At 36.4% G+C, this 22,487-nt stretch overlaps 4 protein-coding genes and 1 non-coding gene across 8 annotated transcripts; 3 read left to right on the top strand and 2 right to left on the bottom strand.

The window, feature by feature from the left end:
- The first annotated feature begins 750 nt into the window (after positions 1 to 750).
- SULTR3;4 (sulfate transporter 3;4) lies at positions 751 to 5,220 on the top strand. The gene is made up of 13 exons (XM_021973448.2): positions 751 to 1,161; positions 1,510 to 1,558; positions 1,674 to 1,881; positions 2,128 to 2,299; positions 2,951 to 3,016; positions 3,095 to 3,208; positions 3,297 to 3,413; positions 3,504 to 3,630; positions 3,713 to 3,999; positions 4,178 to 4,368; positions 4,505 to 4,590; positions 4,696 to 4,772; positions 4,877 to 5,220. The coding sequence occupies exons 1-13, from the start codon at positions 832 to 834 to the stop codon at positions 5,018 to 5,020; spliced, it is 1,968 nt and encodes a 655-aa protein (XP_021829140.2). The 5' UTR covers positions 751 to 831; the 3' UTR covers positions 5,021 to 5,220.
- Positions 5,221 to 6,905: 1,685 nt separating this feature from the next.
- LOC110769468 (structural molecules protein) lies at positions 6,906 to 9,770 on the bottom strand. The gene is made up of 4 exons (XM_021973450.2): positions 9,459 to 9,770; positions 8,814 to 9,322; positions 8,256 to 8,482; positions 6,906 to 7,324 (listed from the first exon to the last, which is right to left on the bottom strand). Exons 2-4 carry the CDS (start codon positions 9,035 to 9,037, stop codon positions 7,317 to 7,319), a joined length of 459 nt encoding a protein of 152 aa, XP_021829142.1. The 5' UTR covers positions 9,038 to 9,322; positions 9,459 to 9,770; the 3' UTR covers positions 6,906 to 7,316.
- A 1,654-nt stretch (positions 9,771 to 11,424) lies between these two features.
- On the top strand, positions 11,425 to 14,653 carry LOC110769451 (thymidylate kinase-like). Of its 4 annotated transcripts, none has more exons than XM_021973430.2 (7): positions 11,425 to 11,593; positions 11,776 to 11,831; positions 12,150 to 12,437; positions 13,082 to 13,193; positions 13,282 to 13,341; positions 13,716 to 13,820; positions 14,363 to 14,653. In XM_021973430.2, exons 2-7 carry the CDS (start codon positions 11,794 to 11,796, stop codon positions 14,477 to 14,479), a joined length of 720 nt encoding a protein of 239 aa, XP_021829122.1. In that variant the 5' UTR covers positions 11,425 to 11,593; positions 11,776 to 11,793; the 3' UTR covers positions 14,480 to 14,653. The 4 variants fall into 4 exon arrangements, with proteins under 4 accessions (XP_021829122.1, XP_021829121.1, XP_021829125.1 ...); XM_021973429.2 differs by having other exon boundaries at positions 11,426 to 11,593; positions 12,078 to 12,437; XM_021973433.2 differs by lacking the exon at positions 11,776 to 11,831 and having other exon boundaries at positions 11,426 to 11,593.
- An 895-nt stretch (positions 14,654 to 15,548) lies between these two features.
- TRNAR-UCG (transfer RNA arginine (anticodon UCG)) lies at positions 15,549 to 15,622 on the top strand. The gene has a single exon. It is a non-coding gene; the product is annotated as a tRNA-Arg (tRNA).
- A 1,828-nt stretch (positions 15,623 to 17,450) lies between these two features.
- MFP1 (MAR binding filament-like protein 1) lies at positions 17,451 to 22,306 on the bottom strand. Its single transcript, XM_021973540.2, has 4 exons — positions 21,927 to 22,306; positions 19,978 to 20,021; positions 19,737 to 19,874; positions 17,451 to 19,458 (listed from the first exon to the last, which is right to left on the bottom strand). The coding sequence occupies exons 1-4, from the start codon at positions 22,189 to 22,191 to the stop codon at positions 17,692 to 17,694; spliced, it is 2,214 nt and encodes a 737-aa protein (XP_021829232.2). The 5' UTR covers positions 22,192 to 22,306; the 3' UTR covers positions 17,451 to 17,691.
- Positions 22,307 to 22,487: the final 181 nt, after the last annotated feature.

The raw sequence follows: 22,487 nt of genomic DNA, 5'->3' as shown, positions 1-22,487 counted from the left end.
ATTTTAGAAACACATCCAAAGCGCATTTATAACATAACAAAGAGGCTTCAAACCTCCTATAAATTACAAAATTGCCATCGATTTCTTAAAACAAGCCCAACCCCAGAACCTCATAAAAAAAACCCAAAACACTCAATAGGGCATCAAAGTAATTTAATAATCAAAATTAAATTCAATAGGGCCATTTGTCATTTTTTAGGTATTTTTGGTTTGTTTATCTATATATATAAAGCAAAAGGCAGAGAATGGTGAAACATTCAAAATACCAGAAAATGCCATTGGTTAATGCAAATATTAAGAATTGAAATTATTAATTAAATGAGGATAATATGGTAAATTCACACTTTTTCATATTTTAAAAAATTAAAATTAAAAAAAAATAAGATAATGGATCCTATTTTTATGGAACACAACTACCCATTATCTTTTTTAATTCTAAAATAAATTTAAATTATTTTTAAAAAAGCCTCTAGCAGGCGCTGAAGCGCGTGCAGAGAGGCTAGTAGAAATTAAATGTTGTAGGATTTATCTATATCATTAGTGCTAAGAATGAGTGTATAACTAAATATCTCTATTTTAAACTCAAACACCCAAAAAAAAAAAACACTAACACAAATAAAATGACCAAACTGTCCTCAGCAGGAAAACAACAACTGTATGATAACTACCATCCTGACACTTGCCACCCTCTCCCTACTCTGTTCGTGCCTTTCCCATTTCAAAAGCTCTATAAATACAAACTCACACTGTCATTTTATTTCAACTTCAAAACTTCAAGGTGGCCTTTTTTGTGTGAACTTTGAGGGGGTGATCTTTATAAAAATTTCAGAGATGCGGGTAAATTCTAACAGAGTGGAAGACCTTCCCTACCATGAAACCACAATCAGAATCCCAACAGAGGCAATGCCACCACTTGAAATTCACAGGGTTTGCCTCCCTCCAAAACAGACCACCTTGCAAAAACTCAAGCGCAGGCTTGGTGAGATCTTTTTCCCAGATAACCCACTTCACAGATTCAAAAACCAGACTTGGTTCACAAAACTTCTTCTGGGTCTTCAGTTCTTCTTCCCCATCTTCCAGTGGGGCCCTGAGTATAATGTCAAGCTTCTCAAGTCTGATGTCATATCTGGCCTCACTATTGCCAGCCTTGCAATTCCTCAGGTATCTACACAATTCATGAAACTCTCTCTCTCTCTCTCTCTCTCTCTCTCTCTCTCTCTCTCTCTTATGGTAATGGTGTTTTGTCATTTACTGCAATTCAATGGACAAAAGAAGTCAGGTTGTGTGCTCTGCATATTGTTTGTATGTCATTAATTAAGAGGTGGTTTGTATGTCCCTATATTATATTCAAGTGCATATGATTTTTGTTTTTAACCTTCATTCATTTGACTGGTATTTAATTTCTTTCCAATTTCCAATATGGTAATGTTGGTTTTGGATAACTACAAATTAAAAGACAACTCATAGTTTTGGTGATCTGATTTAGACCTCTGTTTTCTGATATTGCAGGGCATCAGTTATGCAAAGCTTGCAAATTTGCCTCCAATTGTTGGGCTATGTTAGTACCGACATCACACTGAATTAACCTCTATTTTATATGAATTAACATATAATTAATTGATTACTTAGCCCTAATTGTTTCTTCTGTTTTTTTATATTTGGGATTCATGCAGACTCAAGCTTTGTGCCTCCCCTGATATATTCTGTGCTGGGGAGTTCTAGGCATCTTGCTGTTGGGCCAGTTTCAATAGCTTCCTTAGTTATGGGATCAATGTTAAGTGAGGCTGTTTCTAGCACTGAGGAGCCAATTCTTTATCTCAAATTGGCTTTCACAGCCACCTGTTTTGCTGGCCTTTTCCAGGCTTCTCTGGGTCTTCTAAGGTATTCAGTTTGAGAAAATGATACTCACAACTTACCCAACAGCTTTTACTACCAGCCCTTCACTGTTTTTTTTTTAAATAGAATTAAAAAAATACCTTTTATTGAACAAAATAAGTCTAAAAATCCGCCGGCTCTAATACAGAATATGTGGAAGCCGTCACATAACAGTGGACCCCACTACTGTTGTACTAGAGCCGGACGCATTGCACCGGGGATGCTAACATTTTTTTATGGATGATCTTACAGGTTAGGGTTTATAATCGATTTTCTCTCAAAGGCAACTCTGATTGGGTTCATGGCCGGTGCTTCAGTCATTGTGATCTTGCAACAGCTGAAAGGGTTGCTTGGAATTGTCCACTTCACCACCAAAATGCAATTCTTTTCTGTCATGTCCTCCATTATCAACCACAGAGGAGAGGTAACTTGCTTTAGCAAAAGCAATCAACTTGTTCCTTTCTCTTTTATATTTTATTATAATTAACACCAAGCCCATATGGGCAACAACAACAACAACATCATGGAATAAAAATCAATGAAGGTCCTATTTGTTGGTACTGTTATTAATGCTTTGAGGAAAAAAAGATTACTTTGAGTTTTTCTAACGAAAGGAGACATACTTTCTCATTGCTATCAAAAGTTTCCAAATATATATCATATCATATAGAATAAGGTAGGTATACGTAGATGGCGCTTTATTACAACCAAGTAGGTGCCTACCTTTTTCTATTTTAATAATTGGAGAATCTGTCACCTGCTTACTTTATGTCTCCAAATGCATCAGTTGGAGAATTTGAGGTCAATTTTGTACATTTGAAGAGATGCATCCCAAAAAAACAATCTGAAAATTATTAATGCATAGATGAAATAGACAGAAGTGTTTTCCTTTAGGTGTTTCTCAATGAAGCACTTGCAGGTGAATATGAGAAAAGCAATTGAATTTTTAGTGAAATTTTGATGTACTTAATAAAAGTATCATTGAGTAAATCGCTTTATATGAAAGCACTTTCAAACGAGTCCTTGTAAAAAAAAAAAATTGTTATTAATAAAATTATTGGTTTGATGTGTGCAGTGGTCATGGCAAACCATTGTAATGGGCGTCATCTTCCTGGTGTTTCTATTCACAACAAGACATATTGTAAGAACTATATCACTTACAAGAATTTGTCATCCTCATTAAATTATAATTTTTCTAATTATTTTTATTTGGCTACAGAGCAAAACAAAACCAAAACTCTTTTGGGTTGCAGCAGCTGCTCCATTAACATCAGTTATCATTTCCACAGTTCTAGTCTTCTTCCTCAGTTCAAAAAATCCTCATATCTCAGTTGTAAGAACTCATCTCTCTAAGTTTGGTGATTTTAGTGATATTCTAAACCTATTTTCTTCTCTCTAAATTGAATGTCTATATGCAACAGATTGGCCATTTGCCAAAGGGTCTTAACCCACCTTCATCGAACATGCTATATTTCAATGGCCCTTTCCTCGCTCTTGCTATCAAAACTGGCATCATAACTGGGATCTTGTCTCTCACAGTAAGTCACCCAAATTTTTGGAGCTTTCAAAACTTCAAGACTTTTGCAAATCTGGGTTATTAATCAAGCACATCTTTCTTACATTTTCAGGAAGGGGTTGCTGTAGGAAGAACATTTGCAGCTCTTAAAAACTACCAAGTTGATGGAAACAAAGAAATGATGGCTATTGGGCTCATGAACATCTGTGGTTCTTGCTCTTCATGCTATGTTACCACAGGTGAAGATCCTCCTAATCTTATTTGAACTTAAAGCAATGCAATGCAAAGCAACAACTAAAACCATGTTTTCTTTACTTTCAGGTTCATTCTCTAGATCTGCAGTAAACTACAATGCTGGAGCAAAAACAGTAGTTTCGAACATTATCATGGCAGCAGCTGTGCTTGTGACTCTGCTGTTTCTGATGCCACTGTTCTTCTACACCCCCAATGTTATCTTGGCAGCCATCATCATCACCGCTGTGAGCGGACTGATTGACTACCAAGCTGCATACCGGTTGTGGAAAGTTGACAAACTCGACTTCTTGGCCTGCATGTGCTCCTTCTTCGGCGTTCTCTTCATTTCCGTCCCACTTGGTCTTGCAATTGCGGTAAGATAGATTTCCTAATTTCAAGCTTTCTTGCATTTGTGTTTCAAGTGTTCAGGCAACCAAAAACCCTAGGTTTTTATCATCATATCATCCTAGATTATTGTCTATATCAGGTTTTCCTTTTCGTATACGATGTTTCCCTACTTTCAGTCTCTAAAATCTTGGGTGTACAATTCAGGTTGGGGTATCAATTTTCAAGATATTGCTTCATGTCACCAGGCCAAACACTACGGTTCTAGGAAATATTCCAAGAACACAAACATTCCAGAATCTCAATAGATACAGAGAAGCTTTAAGGATCCCTTCTTTTCTCATACTAGCGGTTGAGGCACCCATCTACTTTGCAAATACAACTTACCTACAAGAAAGGTCAGTTCACATGTTTGCACTCACTATTCTATCTAAACCCTACTCTGTCTGGCCGAGAGTTTTGAAGGAAATAGTACAGATATGAGCAGCATCTTCTTGCCAGGGTTATCTGATTTATGAATTTTGCTACGTACAGGATATTAAGATGGGTTCGGGAGGAAGAAGAGAGGATCAAAGCAAGCAATGAGAGCACTTTAAAATGTATAATTTTGGACATGACAGGTACGTTGTTTATGAAATTTTTTGCTTAGTCTTGTCTCAGTTATGTAACAACGTGGTTGCAAATGTGTCTTTGCGTGTCTTGCTCACAGTTTTACATCTTCTCAGCTGTGACAGCCATAGACACTAGCGGTACTGACATGATGTTTGAACTCAGAAAGATGCTGGATAAAAGATCACTTCAGGTAAGAACTATCCAAGTTTTACCTTAAGTTCTGAAATTCCAGTGAGTTAGTGGTAGCCATTTTTCATATCTTGTTCTTATGGGTGCTTGTTACTACTCTCCTAGCTTGTGTTGGCAAATCCTGTGGGAACTGTGATGGAAAAGCTACAACAATCAAAAACTTTGGAGTCGTTCGGATTGAATGGAGTCTATCTTACAGTTGGCGAAGCTGTAGCTGACATTTCATCAGCTTGGAAGGCTCAACCATGACTTCCTAAAGGGCTTCAGTTGGACAATGGAAGGAGAAGTATATAGGGATATGAGTAACTCTGCATTGCCTCAGCAGTCTAGGAAAAGCTCTAGTGAGGCCAGCGGTTTCTCTTTTCTTTCTATTTTTCCCTTTTTGTAGGGAATCCAAGGCAAAGAATCATTTCGCTTTGAATTAAGAAATTTTGAAGTTTTTTGTCCAAGTTCTTCAATCTTAACAATAAGATATTATGAGCGCTAAACTGCTTAAGTATATAAAAATGGGATGCAGGAATTTGCGAAGTAAAATCAGATTAAAAAAGGATACGTAGGTCCAGTCACAGTATCTGATCTTGATGAGAGTTCAAGATCCTAGTTCTGGATCTATGTACACAATGGTTGGGAAAGATGGTATTTGGGAAAAGAGATCCCTGTTATGTAACATATATATACTAATCAACAAAAGAAAGAGAGAGGAACACGAATGAATGAAAAGAGGAAGCAAAGCCACATCATTATTCAATTGACCAAATTTATTCACAAATTTATTCTGAAACAAAAATAATAAGGATGTGTTCGTTTTGAGGGATTGAGGCTCTACATTTCCATGTTTGGTAAATACTAGTTTAGTTTGGGCTTCATTTCGAGTAATTTTAAGGTGACCGTAACACGCAGCGTTAGCAATCCACTCATATTATAAAGTATAAACTCTTACCCCACCCATGTGAATTGTAACAGTAATCCACTCATATTATAAAGTATAAACTCTTACCCCACCCATGTGAATTGTAACAGTAAAAGCCAGTATTCGATTTCCAGGGCGGTGAACATAGAATATATGATGCACTAATAACCATACTAGCAAATGTTATGCAAGGGTACACTAGAAGACTTTTATGCCGAGGCAACAACAATGGGGGTTCACAGAGAGTCAGCTTTATGAAAAGATCATGGTCCTTACTGATATTGAGCTTGGGGTTGAAAAATGCAGTGCATGAGTTGACTGGAAAATATGGCCCCTACAAAGACTGCATATGAGCACATGCATCAGGAACAGGAAGCAAAGCTTATGTCTACTACTGCAATAGATTGGTGGAACCACCGACTGAAATCCAATTTCTTTTCAATGCTTTGAAGCCGTCCAAAGGCCACTTCAACTGACCCCCAAAATATCTCCTCTAAAATGAAGAATTGGCAGGACTTAATTTTTCCAATATTCTAGCCAACCCTCGAGCACTATTAGCAAGAATGACAGGAAAATTTTGTCTTAAACTACCACAAAAATGGTGAATTCAGGCACTTTAACATTCCATTTTAGCATGCAAGTACAAAGTCCATCATAAGTCGATGGACTGCTATGAGAAAGCAATTTTACATTGGATAATTTGATTTCTCGATACAAAGATATCTATCTTTCAATAGACCAGTTTGTCGAAATCATTCACCAAATTAACCCATTGCGTGTCCAACTTGGGAAGGTTTCCCATTTCAGATTTATTCTTTACTTGTAATATACATAATTCTCAGATAAAACTTTCTTCCTGTATAACAATTTCCTGATGTGAACTAGAGAAACTATGACAATTCAGCGGTATGGAGAGAGAGAGAGAGAGAGAGAGAGAGAGAGAGAGAGAGAGAGAGAGAGAGAGAGAGAGAGAGAGAGAGAGAGTTATCACAAGGAGTTATACAAACAACAACCAGGAAATAAACTAGACAATTATAATTTACAAGACACGTATTTCAGCCCTACACGTCCCTGTCAATTGAGATGATTCTTGTTCAATTAAACTCAAGATTCAGCAATATTAAAAAGCATTTCTGTATGAAAATTTCAGTTTGCTGATCCGACAACAGAGTCTTACCACACAAATTAATTACCAATTCATAACAGTACTTGAAACCATTCAGCTTATAATAAAAAAATAGGAATAATGAAAACTGAATTGACATGGTGTATTTATAAAAACAAATTTAGAAAAAGAAAAAAAAAAAGGGGGACAATGATATCAGAAGCACAGTAAGCATTGCTCTACTTAAAACCACCTAAACTTGTACATTAAGATTCTCCTAACACAATGCATACCTAGTCTCGTGTGCTCAAACCTCCCATCATTTAAAGCACTGTGTCAAACTTTACACTTGTTCTCAGGTAACTGCCACCAGCATAGACAAAAGAATCCACAGAATAAGGTGGTTGATCTCATCACAGATTGAATTGGGTATTCATGAGCTTAACCCAGAAGCTCCTCCAAAGCAACGAAAAAAATACCCACTAAACCCCACAAGAATGTGTGTTCTTGCCTGTCGAGTTTCTCGTCAGTCAAACATCTGCACGGGGATAGTTCCAAATTAATTTTATAGATACAACGATGTCAGCAGATAGGAAAAGAGGCAGTCATCCAATATCATCCAATCACTTTGCCCAATTCTTAATTCTACATATAAAGTTTTTACCAATTGAAGCATAACCCATAATACTAAATAACTATCTTAGGATCAAAGGTCTGATAAACCCACAAGGGTCCAACGTTGACAATCACCCAGAAAATACAAGATCAGCCAAAATTATATACATGAATGTCAAAGTCTAAATCCCAGTGTATTTGTGGTATGAAAGGTCATCTTGCACAAGTCAGTTAGCTCATGAATAAGCAGGCATTTTAGGGCAGAGCATCAGTATAAGCATTTTCTTTTCATCTAGGCATAACCAGAGATTTTTTTTAAAATTAAAAAACTAACAAATAAGAAGAACGAACTGCAAGTTCCTGATGCATACACTCAAAGTTGCAGAAATGCATAAAGACACTGTGTACCAAATGATATACTTGACAAACAACAAGATTGGCCCCAAAATAAATTTAAGCGTTTCTTCACAAAATAGCCTGCTTGCCTGTGCCCGTCGGAAAACTAACCCTTTTCATTTGAAAAAAAGTTAGAAAATTAACCTGTTTTAGACTTGAAAGAACCAAGATAGGGTCGATGTGTGTCAAGATGTGGGTCAAGACCTCCTATTCCTATATCAACCCACATCTTGACTATGGCACGACCTTGACATGACCATCCAAAACAGGTTAGTTTTCTAATTTTTTTAAAGCATTAGTTTTGTATGTAGTCTATGTAACTTTTTTAGAACCCAAACTTTAACCAAATGAAAGTTCAGCAAGGCAGCAACTATCATACAAAACAGTAAAACACGAGAATTTTATGTTAGGTACTTCTAGCTAGTTAGTTAACGTATTAAAAGGGGAAAGAATTTTACTTGAACGAAGTCGTGTTATAGGGATCTCCTTCAGTTCACGTCTAATGCAGAGATATTCACCCAGCAGAGCCATCACTGCAATTCCAGTACCATTCACAACCCACCATGTTATTGAGGAAGGCCAACCCCCATAAAAAATGCATATAAAGAGATGTACAATGTAGACGGTGGCTGAAAAATCTAAGCACTTCTTTGCCCTCTCAATCAGAAGAAGCAGATATCCAGCGCTGTAAACAATAAGATGGCCAAGTTATGTAAACTCTTGTTCGACCAGAGAAAAAGAAAGATTTATCTGAACTCTTGAAGTTGGCATTTTGAATTCTGTGTTAACAATTCACAAACACCCTCTTCTGTTTTTTTACTTTGATAAGTCACAATTCACAGAAGCTTATTGAGCTCTGCATTTACAAACAGAAAATAAAAATAAATTTACAATGGATTCCCAGTTTATGTTCTTACAATAAAAACTCAATTAGAGGCATACACCCAACCAGATGGAAAACACAACAAAATCAAATTGAACTGCAATTGAAAAGATAAGTAGAATGGGATTCTCACCCTGCAAGTGCACTGAGCATAAACGAAGCAATGACGCACCACCCAGTGACCGTGGAGATAGTGAGAGTAGCATAGTCAAAGAAATACACGAGGCTCATTCGGGACACGCGAGTCCCAACAAGAATTGACAAGAAGAACCCAAGAGTGAGATAGTACAAACATTGAAGGCACACAATTTGGACAACAATGAGCCAAGGGTCCCATACCAATGTACCATAGAACATTGTCTACTACAATAACCTATTGCCAATTTGCCACACAACCAGAGCTCCTTAAAACTCTCAAATCACTCAGACTTGTCCAAAAGCATGAAATACCTACACCTCAAGTGCTCGCAACAATCAAAGCTAAACCCAAGTTTGCAATTTTAGAACAACGAGAGCCACACCCTTTGCACCCTCTGAGCTATACAGTGGTTCCCAATAGCCCAATGCTTAATCGGCAAGCTTGAAACCCAAAATCAATCTGATTTCATGAAAATTCAGGACTCTGCTCTAATATTCGTGTCACTGAAACGGGAGTTGAAACCCGTGTCTAACATAAATCTGGATCTGAATACAAGGAAACTAGAATCCAGGGAACTTTCCCAGTAGAAAAATAACGAAAAAGTTGTAAAATTTCTCAAGAAAATTAGAAATAGAATACCTATTTGGAATTCGTACGAAATCAAACGTCTGCTGGAAGATTCAATTTGAAATCGAACAAAAGGAATTGTGTAAGGAGAAGAAGAAATGGAAAACCTAGATCGAGAAGGATGCAGATGAAGAAGCTGACCGTTGAGAGATCGGCGATGAAAATTGCAGAATCTCTCTGAGGAAGCCTCTTGTTGTGCAGTGTGTATGTGTTTCTCTGTTTTAAGGAATTAATGATATATTCGTCTGTAGAGAAGATGCGAGCTAATTGCCAAACGCAGGAGACCAGAGAGACTGCTGGCAATTCTTCTTTCCCTTTTTTATTTACAAAAATATATATATTCTTTCTAAATTTCCTTTTTGTCTTCTTTCCTTTTTCCAATTTTTTTGTTAATTTCACTAGTTTCCTATAAATCGCTGACAAGCAATGTGTATGAGATCAACTACTCTTACTAAAGAGCGGTAGCAATTTTGTCTACTTTCTTTAATTTTAGGCTTTTTATCACAAATGGTCCTTGACGTTTACGAAATTATCACGAATGATCCTTGAGGTTTTTTTGTGACACTAATAGTCCTTAATGTTTGGACTTTTTATCACAAATGGTCCCTGCCGTCAAAAATTTTGTTAAGTGTATGATGTGGAAGATAAGTGGAGCCCACATGTCCAATCACATCGTGACATGTGGATTAAATAAATAAATAAATATTTTTTTTGGATGAAAATCCATTAAAAAACCATTTAGCCTCTCTCTCTCTCTCTCTCTATGTGGGTCGCCGAGAGAATAAGAAACTGTTCTCGGAGCTTGTCATGTGCTTCTTCTAGATGTCTGAACTGCTCATTCTTCCATTTTAGCTGATTTTGAAACCTTCTGATTGTCCTCCTCTAGTTTGAGTATCACATCATCTCTCTCTCTTAGTTCTTTGGGTGCATTAGCTTTCTTCTCTGCTTCAGAAAATTTCTTCTGTGAAACTAATAGACGGCCTTTAAGGCCTTCAATCTCTTCTCTATATGCACAGATTGTTTTCTCTTGATCCATTTTCTTCTCATTTGCTTCAATTTCTCTACAATTCACCCCAGGCTTTTCTTGGTCTTTGTCTATTTGAAGAGGATGATGAACTTAAGCTTGAACTTGGTCTTTGGGATTGAAAAACTTGAAGAGTAGAGAGAGAGAGAGAGAGAGAGAGAGGCTAAATGGTTTTTTTAATGGATTTTCATCAAAAAAATATTTATTTATTTATTTAATCCAAATGTAACAATGTGATTGGACATGTGGGCTCCACTTATTTTCTACATCATACACTTAACAGAATTTTTGACGGCAAGGACCATTTGTGATAAAAAATCCAAACGTTAAGGACTATTAGTGTCACAAAAAAACCTCAAGGACCATTTGTGATAATTTCGTAAACATCAAGGACCATTTGTGATAAAAAGCCTTAATTTTATTTTAGTAAAAGCTCACGGACAATTTGTAATAAAAACCCAATATATTATTATATTTAAAGAGTATAAAAATAAAAATAAAAAGTACCCCAGTATAGCCGCGCGGCTATACAATTTACTTAAAAAAAAAGACCCTTGTATAGCCGCACGGCTATACTATTTATTTTTAAAAAACTCCTAGTATAGCTGGCCGGCTATACTATTTCCTAAAAAAATTCTAGACTAGCCGCTCGGCTATACTATTTATTTTAAAAAACTACTAATATAGCCGGGCGGCTGTACGCTTTTTAAAAAAAGAAAAAGACCCTAGTATCGCCGGCCGGCTATACTATTTATTTAATATAAAAAAAGGACCCTAGTATAGCCGAGCGGCTATACTATTTATTTATTAAAAAGGAACCCCAATATAGCCGATCGGATATACTATTTATTTATGAAAAAAGGGGCCCTAGTATAGCCGCCCGGCGATTCCATTTATTTTACTAAAAAAGGCCCCAGTATAGCCGCCCGGCTACACTATTTATAAAACAATTTAAAAACAAAAAGAAGTTCTTCCTCGATCGGCGGCTTACTTACTGCCCGGCGAAATCACACAGAACAGCAAGTTCCTAGTTTAGGGTTTTTCTTAGCATTTGTTCAGACAATCTGATCGCAGAGAATAGAAAATAACTTTTTTTTAGAAGAAGATAACCAAATCGCTCAAGGTAAGCTTTCCTTTTTCTCCTCTTTTTTTCTTTTTTTCTTTTTCGCTATTAAAAATGAAAAATATTGGTGCTTTGACTAAATAAGATGAACCAATATCAAGCTAAGTTTACAATTATCAAAATCGTCACTGTCGATAAGTTTTTTTTGGTGAATTCTATTCCTTTTTTTCCTTTTTCTCCAGTTTATAGATGTAAGGGACATGACCCATACTTCTTATCTCACAGTTGGCAAGGCTTTGTAAGAATTCTGAACTCTTGATATTCATACATTTTTATTTACTTATTCCCTGGAAATACTTTGGCTGTGTCAGTTTGGATTGCTGAGAAAGTGAGGAAAAGGAAGAGAAATAAAACATAAAATTAGTGTCTTTTTGGTTTTCATGTCCTGAAATTCAAACTTCTGCATTTTCGAAAAAATAAATAAAAAGATTTGTAAAGCATGGTAGGTTTCGGAAATGGTAATAGAGTGCATTTGTTTCTCTAGGAATTTTGGAGCAGGAGTGGTGCGAAGGTCATTGAACTTTCAATTAAACTTTCCCCACAAGTTTTTTATCAGGAGGATTCAGATGGGACATAATAATCACACCTGTAGCCTAAGAGGTGGCAAGGAGGATTCAAGAGGAGCCTTGGTTGTTCTTGAAGGATTGGATCGTTGTGGGAAGACTACACAGTCCACTAGACTAGTTGCAAACTTGGAGAAGTTAGGGCATTCAGCTGAATTGTGGCGGTTTCCTGACAGAACTACTAGTGTTGGGCAAATGATATCTTCTTATCTTTCCAACAAATCACAACTGGATGATCATACAATCCATCTACTCTTTAGCGCCAACCGTTGGGAGAAGAGGTTTGTTGTGTTATTCTTTGCAACATGATATATTCTGCTTGTGAGGTTTTCTATAACAGGGAAGAGAAATTGCACTTATTCTGATTGTTGTTTTAGTTTTTAACTGATGTCAGGGCAACGCGTATGGTGATATTTCTTTTTTAATGATTGACTTGTGTAACAGTCTGGTTTAAGAACCTAATATAATTCAGCAGTAGTGAGGAAACAAGTGATTGATATTTTTGTTTCTGTAGGCTTGTTTATATCAAATGTGTCAGTAACCTCATGTATCCCGCAGTTAAATTTCTCAGGTCCCTGGCTACAATCTATAAACATGAGACCAATGTATGGTTGCAGGATGTAGTAAATAGGCTATAAAATAGAATTTGTTTCTTCGTCTTCGTCCAGTATTTTTTGCGCCACAGAAATTCGGATTTTTATTAAATTAAATAAACTTAAAATCTTAGTATTTCAACAATGCCTACTTTAGAAAAGATATATTTTGAGGTGTTTCCATGTTATGTTTAACTTACAAGTTAAACTGAAACATCTAGTAAGGGCAGAGTACAATGTTTCCTTAGTTTTGGTTTCCATTCTTGGATGAAGAATGAGGTTGTCACAAATCATTGTATTATTGTACTAAATAATCTATAATGTTTCTGCAGATCATTGATGGAAAGCAAATTGAAAAGTGGAATCACCCTTGTTGTTGACCGTTATTCTTATTCAGGGGTGGCCTTTTCATCTGCCAAGGGGCTTGATATTGAGTGGTGCAAGGTGATGAAATGCTTTTTCTTTTTAACCCTAATGTTGTTTATCTTCTCTATCTGATGGAATTTAAAAACAACGAAGTGTACTTTTGTAGGCTCCGGAGATTGGGTTATTGGCTCCAGATCTTGTAGTGTACCTTGACATACCACCTGAAGTAAGTAGTCATTCTAATGTTTGCAGTGAATATTAGGGAAGAAAAGCATGATGGCTTAACCCATATCTTCTGAGACCCAATTTTTCACATTTAATAGCTTATATGGTCTGACATATCCTCAAAAGAAATTTCCGGGATACGCATTAATTTTGCACAGTTAATAGCTTCTCGAAATAAAGAAACAATATTGACCAAAAAAAGAAGAAATGAAGAAACAATGTATACTGTTGGCCCTTTATGCCTTTATGGCTAACTGCTGAAATTTTAAGGTGCTTATGCTATGCCCAGATATATATATATAAATATATTGTTCATGAAAATAAGATGAAGTAGTAATCTTTTTCCCTATTTTGAACTGAAACTATAAATGTCAGAAAGCTGCTGAAAGAGGAGGCTACGGAGGTGAGAGATATGAGCAGCTTGAGTTTCAAAAGAAGGTTGGCCAAAACTATCAGGTCCTCCGTGGTCCCACTTGGAAGGTAGTTCATTCATCCATTCTTAAATTGCAATAAAGAACCCAGAGATTGGCTTCTGGTTGTGATGCTATTTTTAATGCAACTTTTAATTTGGTAGTAGTAAGAACAGTATTGAATCTATTTTTCCTGTGGTGGCAGTTAAATAGAAAATTGAATGGTTGTTCATAAAAAGAATAAAATGAAGTGACTCAGACAACGAGCATAGATGGAGGTGTAATGCCAAACCCAATTTCTTTTCCTGATATCACATTTTCTTCTGTTTTCCGACAAACACTAATTCGAAATATATAACATCTATGCTGGCCTGACTGCCGTTATCTGATGATTGTGTACACATTTTATGTTGAAGTGATGCTGTAAGTTGGTAATAATTTTATATTAACCAAATTCAGGCTCATTGCAGTACCTGTTCAAACTTCAATCATGAAACAACTAAGCCTAGCCTGCAACAGTGTCAAAAAAAACTTTGGTTTGCATTTGAAGCATAATTTTTTTCTGGGTGAGTTGAGTTACTTGGATATCATAATTCTTTTCGCCTGATGCAGATCATAGATGCTTGTTCGCCGATGGAGGACGTTGAGGAACAATTGCAAGAGATGGTATTGGATTGTGTAAAAACATGCCAAGAAGGGAAACCCCTCTCATGTCTCTGGTCTTGTTAATTTTCTGGGGGAGACGCATGTATCTTTTCCAGGGTTGAATGCATGTATACTAGTGAGCTATGCTGATTGTTATCTTTCGAGTATTTCATCTCTTATTGTAACTTGATAAATCTTGTATTTCAAAATTAGATTCAGTTTTTCTTATCCATTAACACCAAAACAGGGCTTATCTTATTAATGGATCACACTAAGCTTTTGACTGAAATAGATGAGATTGCAAATTTGCTTGCTTGAATGAATTTGATTGTAAACGTGACAGTTTTTGGTGAAGGAACTACAAATTTAGCCATGAGGACGCTCGTATAAACTACTAACCACAAAAATAAAACAAATAAGCTGCAGCGCTGGTAAGTTCTTACACGAGGCACAATCTACTTCCAGAAATAATTGCAAGAGAGCAAGAAGCCCCAAAATTACAATCAATGGATTGAATTTTGATCCGAATTCGATGTAATTAATAGGAGATGGATTTGGTGGCAAAATCCGATAACTCGATTATATTTCGAATCCGTTAATCCGTGAAGTTAATGGAACAAATTTGGATCTTGCCTAATCCGATCCGATATGATATAACATATATTTCATTTTATTTTATGTTTACTTACTTAATATATATGCATATGTAACAATCTTGTGAGTGTTTTTTTAATAAATAAAAATATTTATCAATTATTTCTATATATGACATAAAAGAATTCAAATCCGATATCGGATAATTCAACAAATTGGATATGAATCTAGTTGTTTTAGATTGGATCGGGTTGGAAATTTTTAAAATCTGGTCTAGTTGGATTTCAGGTGCTTCGCTCCATCTCTGATCGGTTTACAGGCCTATTCATCACCGGATCAAGATTATGAAGATTGAACGTACCGTAGTGCTAGCTACCTCCCTTCTTGCCTTCCCCTTCACTTTATGCCACGTGTAGTGGCAAGTTCAAAATTTTTAAATAAATAAAAAAACTGCAAGAGGGATAATTAACTCTTATTTAACTTTTTTATTTCAGAACAAACAGCTCGTTGTTGGTCAAAAGAATAATATATAATAAAAAACGTTAAACTCTCACAGGAAGACCGCATAGCGCAGTGGATTAGCGCGTTTGACTTCGGATCAAAAGGTCGTGGGTTCGACTCCCACTGTGGTCGCCCAAAATTCTTTTTGTGTCTTGGAGATCAATCTCCAGAAGCACTTTTAAAAAAACTCTCAAAACCAACTTTTATTTCCAATATTATTATCTGTATCTCCATTTACCACCCATTTTCATTCTAATATGATTCAATTTGTGGATTTAATTGTTTCCAGGAGATTTTATTCAGCACCACAACAAGCACAATGCAGCAGCAGCAGTTTGTAAATTTTCTAAAAGCAGAGTTGTAGCATGTTCTGTACTCTAGAGTTGCACATATGAGCTTTGAGTTCCATGGGTGAAATTTTATGACATAATTTTTTTCTTCCCTTTTTTTATGAGTTTGCAGTCGGTGCATAAATTTGGGATCGATGCCGAATTACTGATTAATTGTTTCTTCTGATGTCAAAGTAGGCAAAAAGAAAAAGGATCGTGCATCCGGTAAATAGGGTTGTGTATGGACTTTCATGTTAAAGTCAGATAGTGAAAGTACCTATAGGATGGCTTAAAACACTAAAAAGTAAAGTCTGTGTTTTGAGTAATCAAGAGTAATATGGTAATACAAATAAAACAGGCCAAAGGGAGAACACAAAAAGTACAATTCAAAACGTAAAAACAGAGAGAACACAAAAAATATTTTACACGGTAAAATCCCACCATTTGGGGAAAATCCACTATAGAACGATAATTACAAGAAGTACTCACACACTTATCCTAGACACATTCTAGATAATGTTTACCGACTTCTTCGTAACTAAACTTTTGTCATTGGATGATCTTCAACACTCCTTATGTTGAACGCAATACTGGTCACGATTGCTTCAAGCTCGTCGGAGTTCTTCCAACTCTCCTTATGTTGAATCCGATATTGGTCACGATCGATTCAAGCTCACCGGAGAAAAACCGCCACAATGGTCTTAGTGCCCTCAATCGTATGAGTCACTGAACATGCAAATGAATACAATATGAACGATAAAAGTGTTTGATAAATCATCAAGTAAACACGGAACACTTGATAATTTATCTCAAATAAAAACGCAGCTTTCTTAAACGTTTAAGCACACAAAATTATTGTTCAAAAGCTGTACAGAAGAAAAACATCAAACCTTATTTCATATAACTTTTTCTTCTCTAGGAAGAAAAGTCCACGTCCAAAAAACAAGCAATTTCATTGAAGGCTAACCAAAGATATGTTTCCTAGTCAAAACCAAATTACATGATTTGTACGAATTGAATAAAATCAAAAAGATATTTTGCTATTCTAATGATGATCACACATGAAGCCCAAAACAATAGGAAAGTAACAACCCAAATAAAGGAAATTTATGATAATCCCACCATTAAAGGAATTCTAATATTCTTAGGTCAACTACCAAGAATATCTCAACACCTTTAATAATGTGATCTGATTAAAACTTGATTTGCAAGTAAATTACTTTAGAAGATAAGTAACAAATCATGGATAAGGGAAAGAAAGAGTAAGTAAAAAGATATTGCAAAATATGCCTAAATGAGGTGCACTCCTAAATGGATTCTAATTGATTAAAATCAAGAAAGATCAAGGAAATAAAATCATATTAGATTCCCGAAAAAGTTCCAATTATGAGTGCATGAAAAATGACATACCTTACCCTTCAGATCAAATGGCTCATACGTATATATCACAATTCTGAAATTCGGGAATTGCTGAGCTGTTTCAATCCTGCAGTTTCTAGAAATCAAAGACAGTAATTTTACTTCAACCCTACAGCTAAATGACACTTCCAAACCAATACTAAGTTCTAGGAAATGCCAACACAATTTCATACTAACAAATAGCCTAAGAACTCGGTGGAGAAACTAATAGCTGTTAGAAAAACTTGCTATGATAGTTATTTGATGCTATACACTAAGCATGTACAAAGGAAGCAAATTCATACTCAAGAACCGTTACATACAAATCATTTTTCACCCCCTCAGTGTCCTATTTCTATAACACAATGATAGTGGGAAAATTTTGAAGTCAGAGAAGAAAAAAGCCAAAGAACAACAGGCTTTGAAGGATGATGATACATGACTCAATACGGCAATCAAAAGTAGTTCACTATCTTATTCGGCAGCCTTTCTCCTCCTACCACTTTTCTTTGCAGTAACAGTGACGGGCGCTTCAGCCTCGCCTTCCGGTGGTTGCTGATTACTTTTCCTTGCACTAACAGTGACAGGTGCTTCAGTCTCGCGTTTAGGTGGTTGCTGATTATTTACAAGACTTTTCGACGAATTTATTTGACTACGTAGCCGCAATATTTCGCCCTTGGCAGATGCCAATTCCTCCTCAAGCTTCTTTGCTTTCTTCTCCAGACTATCCCTTTCCTCACCAAGTCTCATGGCAAGATTATGGACATCTTCCATGTTTTCTCGGGCCTCTTTGGATGCATTCTTTTGCTCTGTAAGAGACTTGTAAAGCACCTCTTTCTCATCTTCAAGGTGTGAAATTACAGAAGTAGCCCTCTCTAAATCTTTGGAAAGTAACAATGCATTTCGGTTCATCTCATCCAGTGATTTGGTAGCCTCGTCCAGGTCTATTTCAAGAGATTTCCGGGACTCCTTGTCCTTCGAAATCTGCTTCTCCAGAGCTTTAAGTTCCTTTTTTAAAGAAGAAACTAGTTCTTTTTCTTCGTTTAGATCATTAGAAGCTCTTTCAGCTTTTTTATAGACATCAACCAATTCCCCTTGCAGGCTATCACGATTTTCTGCAACAGATGCTAGTTCATGAGACACAACTTGCAGTTCCTCTTTCGTTTTCTTCAGAAATTCTTTTGCTGCAGCAAGCTCACTAGCAAACACGTCACAACTTACTGTAGCCTCATCAAGGCTCCTCTGCAGTGATTCCCTAACTCCAGCAAACTCAGCCTGAACCCGAGAGATCTCAGCCTCAAGTTCTGTGCACAAATTTTTTGACTGCTTTAATTGAATTTCCAGATTTGAAGCTTCATTTCTTGATTTTCCAAGAGCTTCATGAGTGATATGGAGCTCATGTTTCAGATCCTTTTCATTGTTCAACTGTTTATCCAGCATTTCCGCCAAGTTTTCCTTCTCTTGGGTCAAATCAGCAATTATTTTTTTGTTTCTACTTGTGTCAGACAGAGCAAGTTCAAGCCTTTCCTTTAGCTGCTTCAGTTTCTCTTCTTTTTCTCCCAAAAGCTTAGCATCCGAAGCTGCCTTTTGTCCGGAGGATGTTTTTAGATTATTGTTTTCCTTCTGAATAGCATCAAACTTCCTCTTCAAATCGTTTTTCTCAGAAGTTACAGAACTCACTGTTGCATTCAATTGATCCACAGCGGTATTCTTCAGTTCTAATTCCTTTTGATCTTTCAGGAGTTCATCTTTCAATTTTTGAATATTTAATTGTGCATTGGCTAGTTCATCCCTTGTTTGCTTGTAGGTAGTTTTCAAGTCATTCAACTCCAAATCCTTTTCAGCAAGAAAAGAGCCAAGATTTTGAATATTCTTTTCTCTATCCTTGAGTTCTAAATTGAGCACATTAATCCTTCCCTGTAAGACTTCAATTGAGTTGATCTTTTCCTTCAAATTTTCCTCAAGCGCTATTTTTTCTTCCCCGGCCTTTGCAAGGTTGGTTTCAAGACTATCAATTTGAATTTTAAGCTCCTCAATCAATCTCTTCTCACCATTGAGCTCCTTTCCTAAGCCTGCAATTGTACTATTTGCAGAATTTAGTTGGTCCATTAGAGACTTCTGTTCTTCCCTTGCCCTCGTGAGTTGCTTGCTCCGTTCTTTTTGTTCACTCAGTAGCTTTGAATCAAAGTTCTTTTCCAATGAAATAATAGCAGCTTCCTTTTCTTTCAGCTTGGTCTTTATCTGTGCAATGGGTAAAATCAGACAAAGCATCTAAAAGTACATTCTTGCAATGAATTGCGAAAACAAAATGAAAGGAATATGATTTTATGAGGTCAGAATAGGTTATTAATTGGTAGAACTTTAGGAAGCATTTGAGAATAGAAGAAATGAGGAAAAAGATTAAAGGATAAACATTATCACACTTTTTGATGTTCCGTTTTAAAGGTACTTAGGCTCCTTCAGTGTCTGTGCTATCTAAGCATGTAAAGAAAGCTTTACTGTGGAACATAGGGACTTACAGATTCTACTGTTGCATCAGTGGCTTTCTTTTCTGCCCGAGCCAATCCATACAGTGCTCCGAGAATACCAGAACTGAAAATACCCAGGCCATTCAGGAGAGACAAAACGGGATTTGATGGTGCATTTATTTCAGATGGCTGTTCAATGAATTCCACACATTAGAACATTAAGCTAATCAATTTATAAAATAAAAAATATATATATTAATTGGGATATAGTGAATCTAGTAGACATTCAGACCTCTGCTTTTTTACTCTCCTCCGGGCTTTTGAGCTCACTTTCTCCTGAAAAAATAAAGGAACAATGCATAAACCAACCATGAATGAACTGAGACGGAAATGGGTTACAAAGGATAGTAATTATAGTAAGGAACACCAGTCCATGTTAAGAAAAGAGTACATTCTAAGAATCTTCATCACAATACAAAAAGATGTTTACAAAAATATTATTAGCTCAAATCGAAAAGATCTGCACATCATTATGTATCTCAATTGGGTGCTTTTATGGGGTCAAAAGTATGCTTCGTGGACTCCCTTACTAAAACTCTGCTTTTCTGCATCCTTTGCCTGATAATATCTTTGGGATGGCAACATGATGAACAAGGAATAAAAAAATCCAATGTAAACGTACGGATACATGCATTGGACACTTGAGGTGAAAAATATCTTTTAGGCCCATTAATTCCCCACTGAAACTTCAAACAGGAAAAAATGAAATAAAATTGCGGCATCGCATATGGATTTGCTACTTGTATTCCCTTTTGCCCCGATGACTTAATACAGGACCTGTCCCTGAATAAGCTGCAAAGTTATGCAAGTCCTGCTGCTATCTTGAGTTGCTAAAAGAAGGAACTGATGTGCAGAAGTTAGTCTGGCATTAAACCTTATATGAAGGAACCCTATTTTGGACTCAGTTGCTAAAAGGAAGAAAAACTACAAAAAATTATGAAACTATATCCCAGATATTTCAGCCCTTAACCCCAAAAAAATCTGGAACTTGACAATCATAATATTACCATCTGGCTTAGCCAAGATGAGTATTTCACTCTTGAAAATTAAAACATAAAACATAAGGTTCAGGTTATTTCTTCAGTCCTTCTTGTATTAAGCACCCACATGTCATGAATCATGGGTAGAACTTACTCCAACAAAACCAGCTTGCAAAAGACAGGCGCCCAAGTGCTTATAAACAATCCTAAGATGTTCTGTTCTTCAATGTGGTACATTTGGCACATCTCCACAGCACTTTTGTGCCCGACATCCTAGTCTACCTGTCTGTTGACTGGAACAACAACCTGATGGTATCCTTTCCTTCCTATAAGGCGACTTTCACTCACATACGACCTACCAGTAACTAATGACTTGATATTATACCACCATACATAATACCAGTGTGCATTTTAATCCAACCTAGAGGGATAGGTCGCCCCTTCTGTGGACTTTAGCCACATTGCGTGGTGGGATTCTCTAATACCAAAGTACTCATTGGTAGAACTTTGCCCTACAGAACAATTACGCAAGGGAAGGGTGCCTAAGAGTTTATAAGCTATCTTATATCATCGTCCCGCGTAGACATAGGTGATTCATTCAATGCATAAGCAATGTACACTTAACTTGTACCTAAGTAATCAGACAAACTTGGCCGAGAAAACAAAAGGCAATCAGACAATTACCTATGTTTACAAATGGATACTTCCTGCAATCCCATTTTAATATGGTGCTATTGCAAAGGACGTACACCATGACCATCCTAGACTCTTAGTATTGCCTAATCACTCTCAGTTCTTAACTTCACTTCCAGCATATTAATCAGCATCCCTTAAACATAAAACCGCAATATAATGCATTGACAGAAGTTTTGAGTGACCAGTCATTAAAGCATTCATATATATAAATTTAATAATAACTGTGATAAATTGCACAAAGAAATAAATATAAATTGCCAATAAAAGTCAGAAACTAAAGAAAAATCTAAAAAAGACTTAGTTCCATGTTCAAATGCAATGAACCATTTGCAACAAACACAATCCTTTACAATGACAAACTATAATACACCTAAAAAGATTTTATCTTAGAAAATCCATTACAAGGAAAACAATTTACAAAACCCATCTCCCCAAATTCTTGAACTCCCATCCTACCAGGAAGAAAGCAATCAATTTTGAAAAGCACAAGAAAAGTTCAACTTACTAGTGGCCAAGCCTTCAAGAGCATTAGCCCTGAGTTGCAAGAACGGAAGAACTGAAATACCCACCAACATAATAGCCCTCCTCTTGCTAGAAATGGCGTCGTTTGGGTCCTCTTGGCGCAGAGACGCCATTGGCAGAGCTCTCCTTCTCTTGGCCTCTGCATTTCTTGAGGAGGAATACATGAAAAAGGAGTGAGAAGAAGAGGGAAAACGAGAGAGGGAGAGGGGAGAGTGTAAAAAGCAAGAGCTCCCCATCACAAAGCCCATTGCTTTTTCCTTGATTGATTTCCTTGGTTGAGATAAGGGAGAGTTAAGCGCTCAGAGCTTTGCTCTTTTTGCTCTATTTTCAACTTTCAGTTTCAGTTTGCGTTCATATGGCTGATAGTGAAAGATACATAAGCATCCAAGTTTCATGGTGGTTTGTTCTTTTATTTATTTAATTAATTGTTTTTCAATTAATTTTATTACCAGGGATATCCTCCTTTTGAAATTTTATGTGGAAGTAGTAAAATGGTACTGTGTTACAACAATTTCTCTGTTAGGGCAAAGTCCAGACTTGCCTT

The sequence above is a fragment of the Prunus avium genome, chromosome 3 (assembly GCF_965620075.1).
Source record: "Prunus avium chromosome 3, drPruAviu1.hap1.1, whole genome shotgun sequence".
NCBI classification, from domain to species: Eukaryota; Viridiplantae; Streptophyta; class Magnoliopsida; order Rosales; family Rosaceae; genus Prunus; species Prunus avium.
This window is presented reverse-complemented; position numbering and strand designations above follow the sequence as displayed.

What these genes read in the sequence shown, in the direction of transcription:
- LOC110769468 (XM_021973450.2), bottom strand. Translation starts at nt 9,037, where the DNA reads ATGTTCTATGGTACATTGGTATGGGACCCTTGGCTCATTGTTGTCCAA. An exon ending in ATGCTCAGTGCACTTGCAGG is followed by an intron (nt 8,483 to 8,813) that starts GTGAGAATCCCA and finishes TATTGTTTACAG; the next exon opens with CGCTGGATATCTGCTTCTTC.
- LOC110769451 (XM_021973429.2), top strand. Translation starts at nt 11,794, where the DNA reads ATGACCCATACTTCTTATCTCACAGTTGGCAAGGCTTT. An exon ending in GCCAACCGTTGGGAGAAGAG is followed by an intron (nt 12,438 to 13,081) that starts GTTTGTTGTGTT and finishes ATGTTTCTGCAG; the next exon opens with ATCATTGATGGAAAGCAAAT. An exon ending in TTGATATTGAGTGGTGCAAG is followed by an intron (nt 13,194 to 13,281) that starts GTGATGAAATGC and finishes GTACTTTTGTAG; the next exon opens with GCTCCGGAGATTGGGTTATT.
- MFP1 (XM_021973540.2), bottom strand. Translation starts at nt 22,191, where the DNA reads ATGGGCTTTGTGATGGGGAGCTCTTGCTTTTTACACTCTCCCCTCTCC. An exon ending in AGGAGAGTAAAAAAGCAGAG is followed by an intron (nt 19,875 to 19,977) that starts GTCTGAATGTCT and finishes TTCATTGAACAG; the next exon opens with CCATCTGAAATAAATGCACC. An exon ending in CTGATGCAACAGTAGAATCT is followed by an intron (nt 19,459 to 19,736) that starts GTAAGTCCCTAT and finishes CCCATTGCACAG; the next exon opens with ATAAAGACCAAGCTGAAAGA.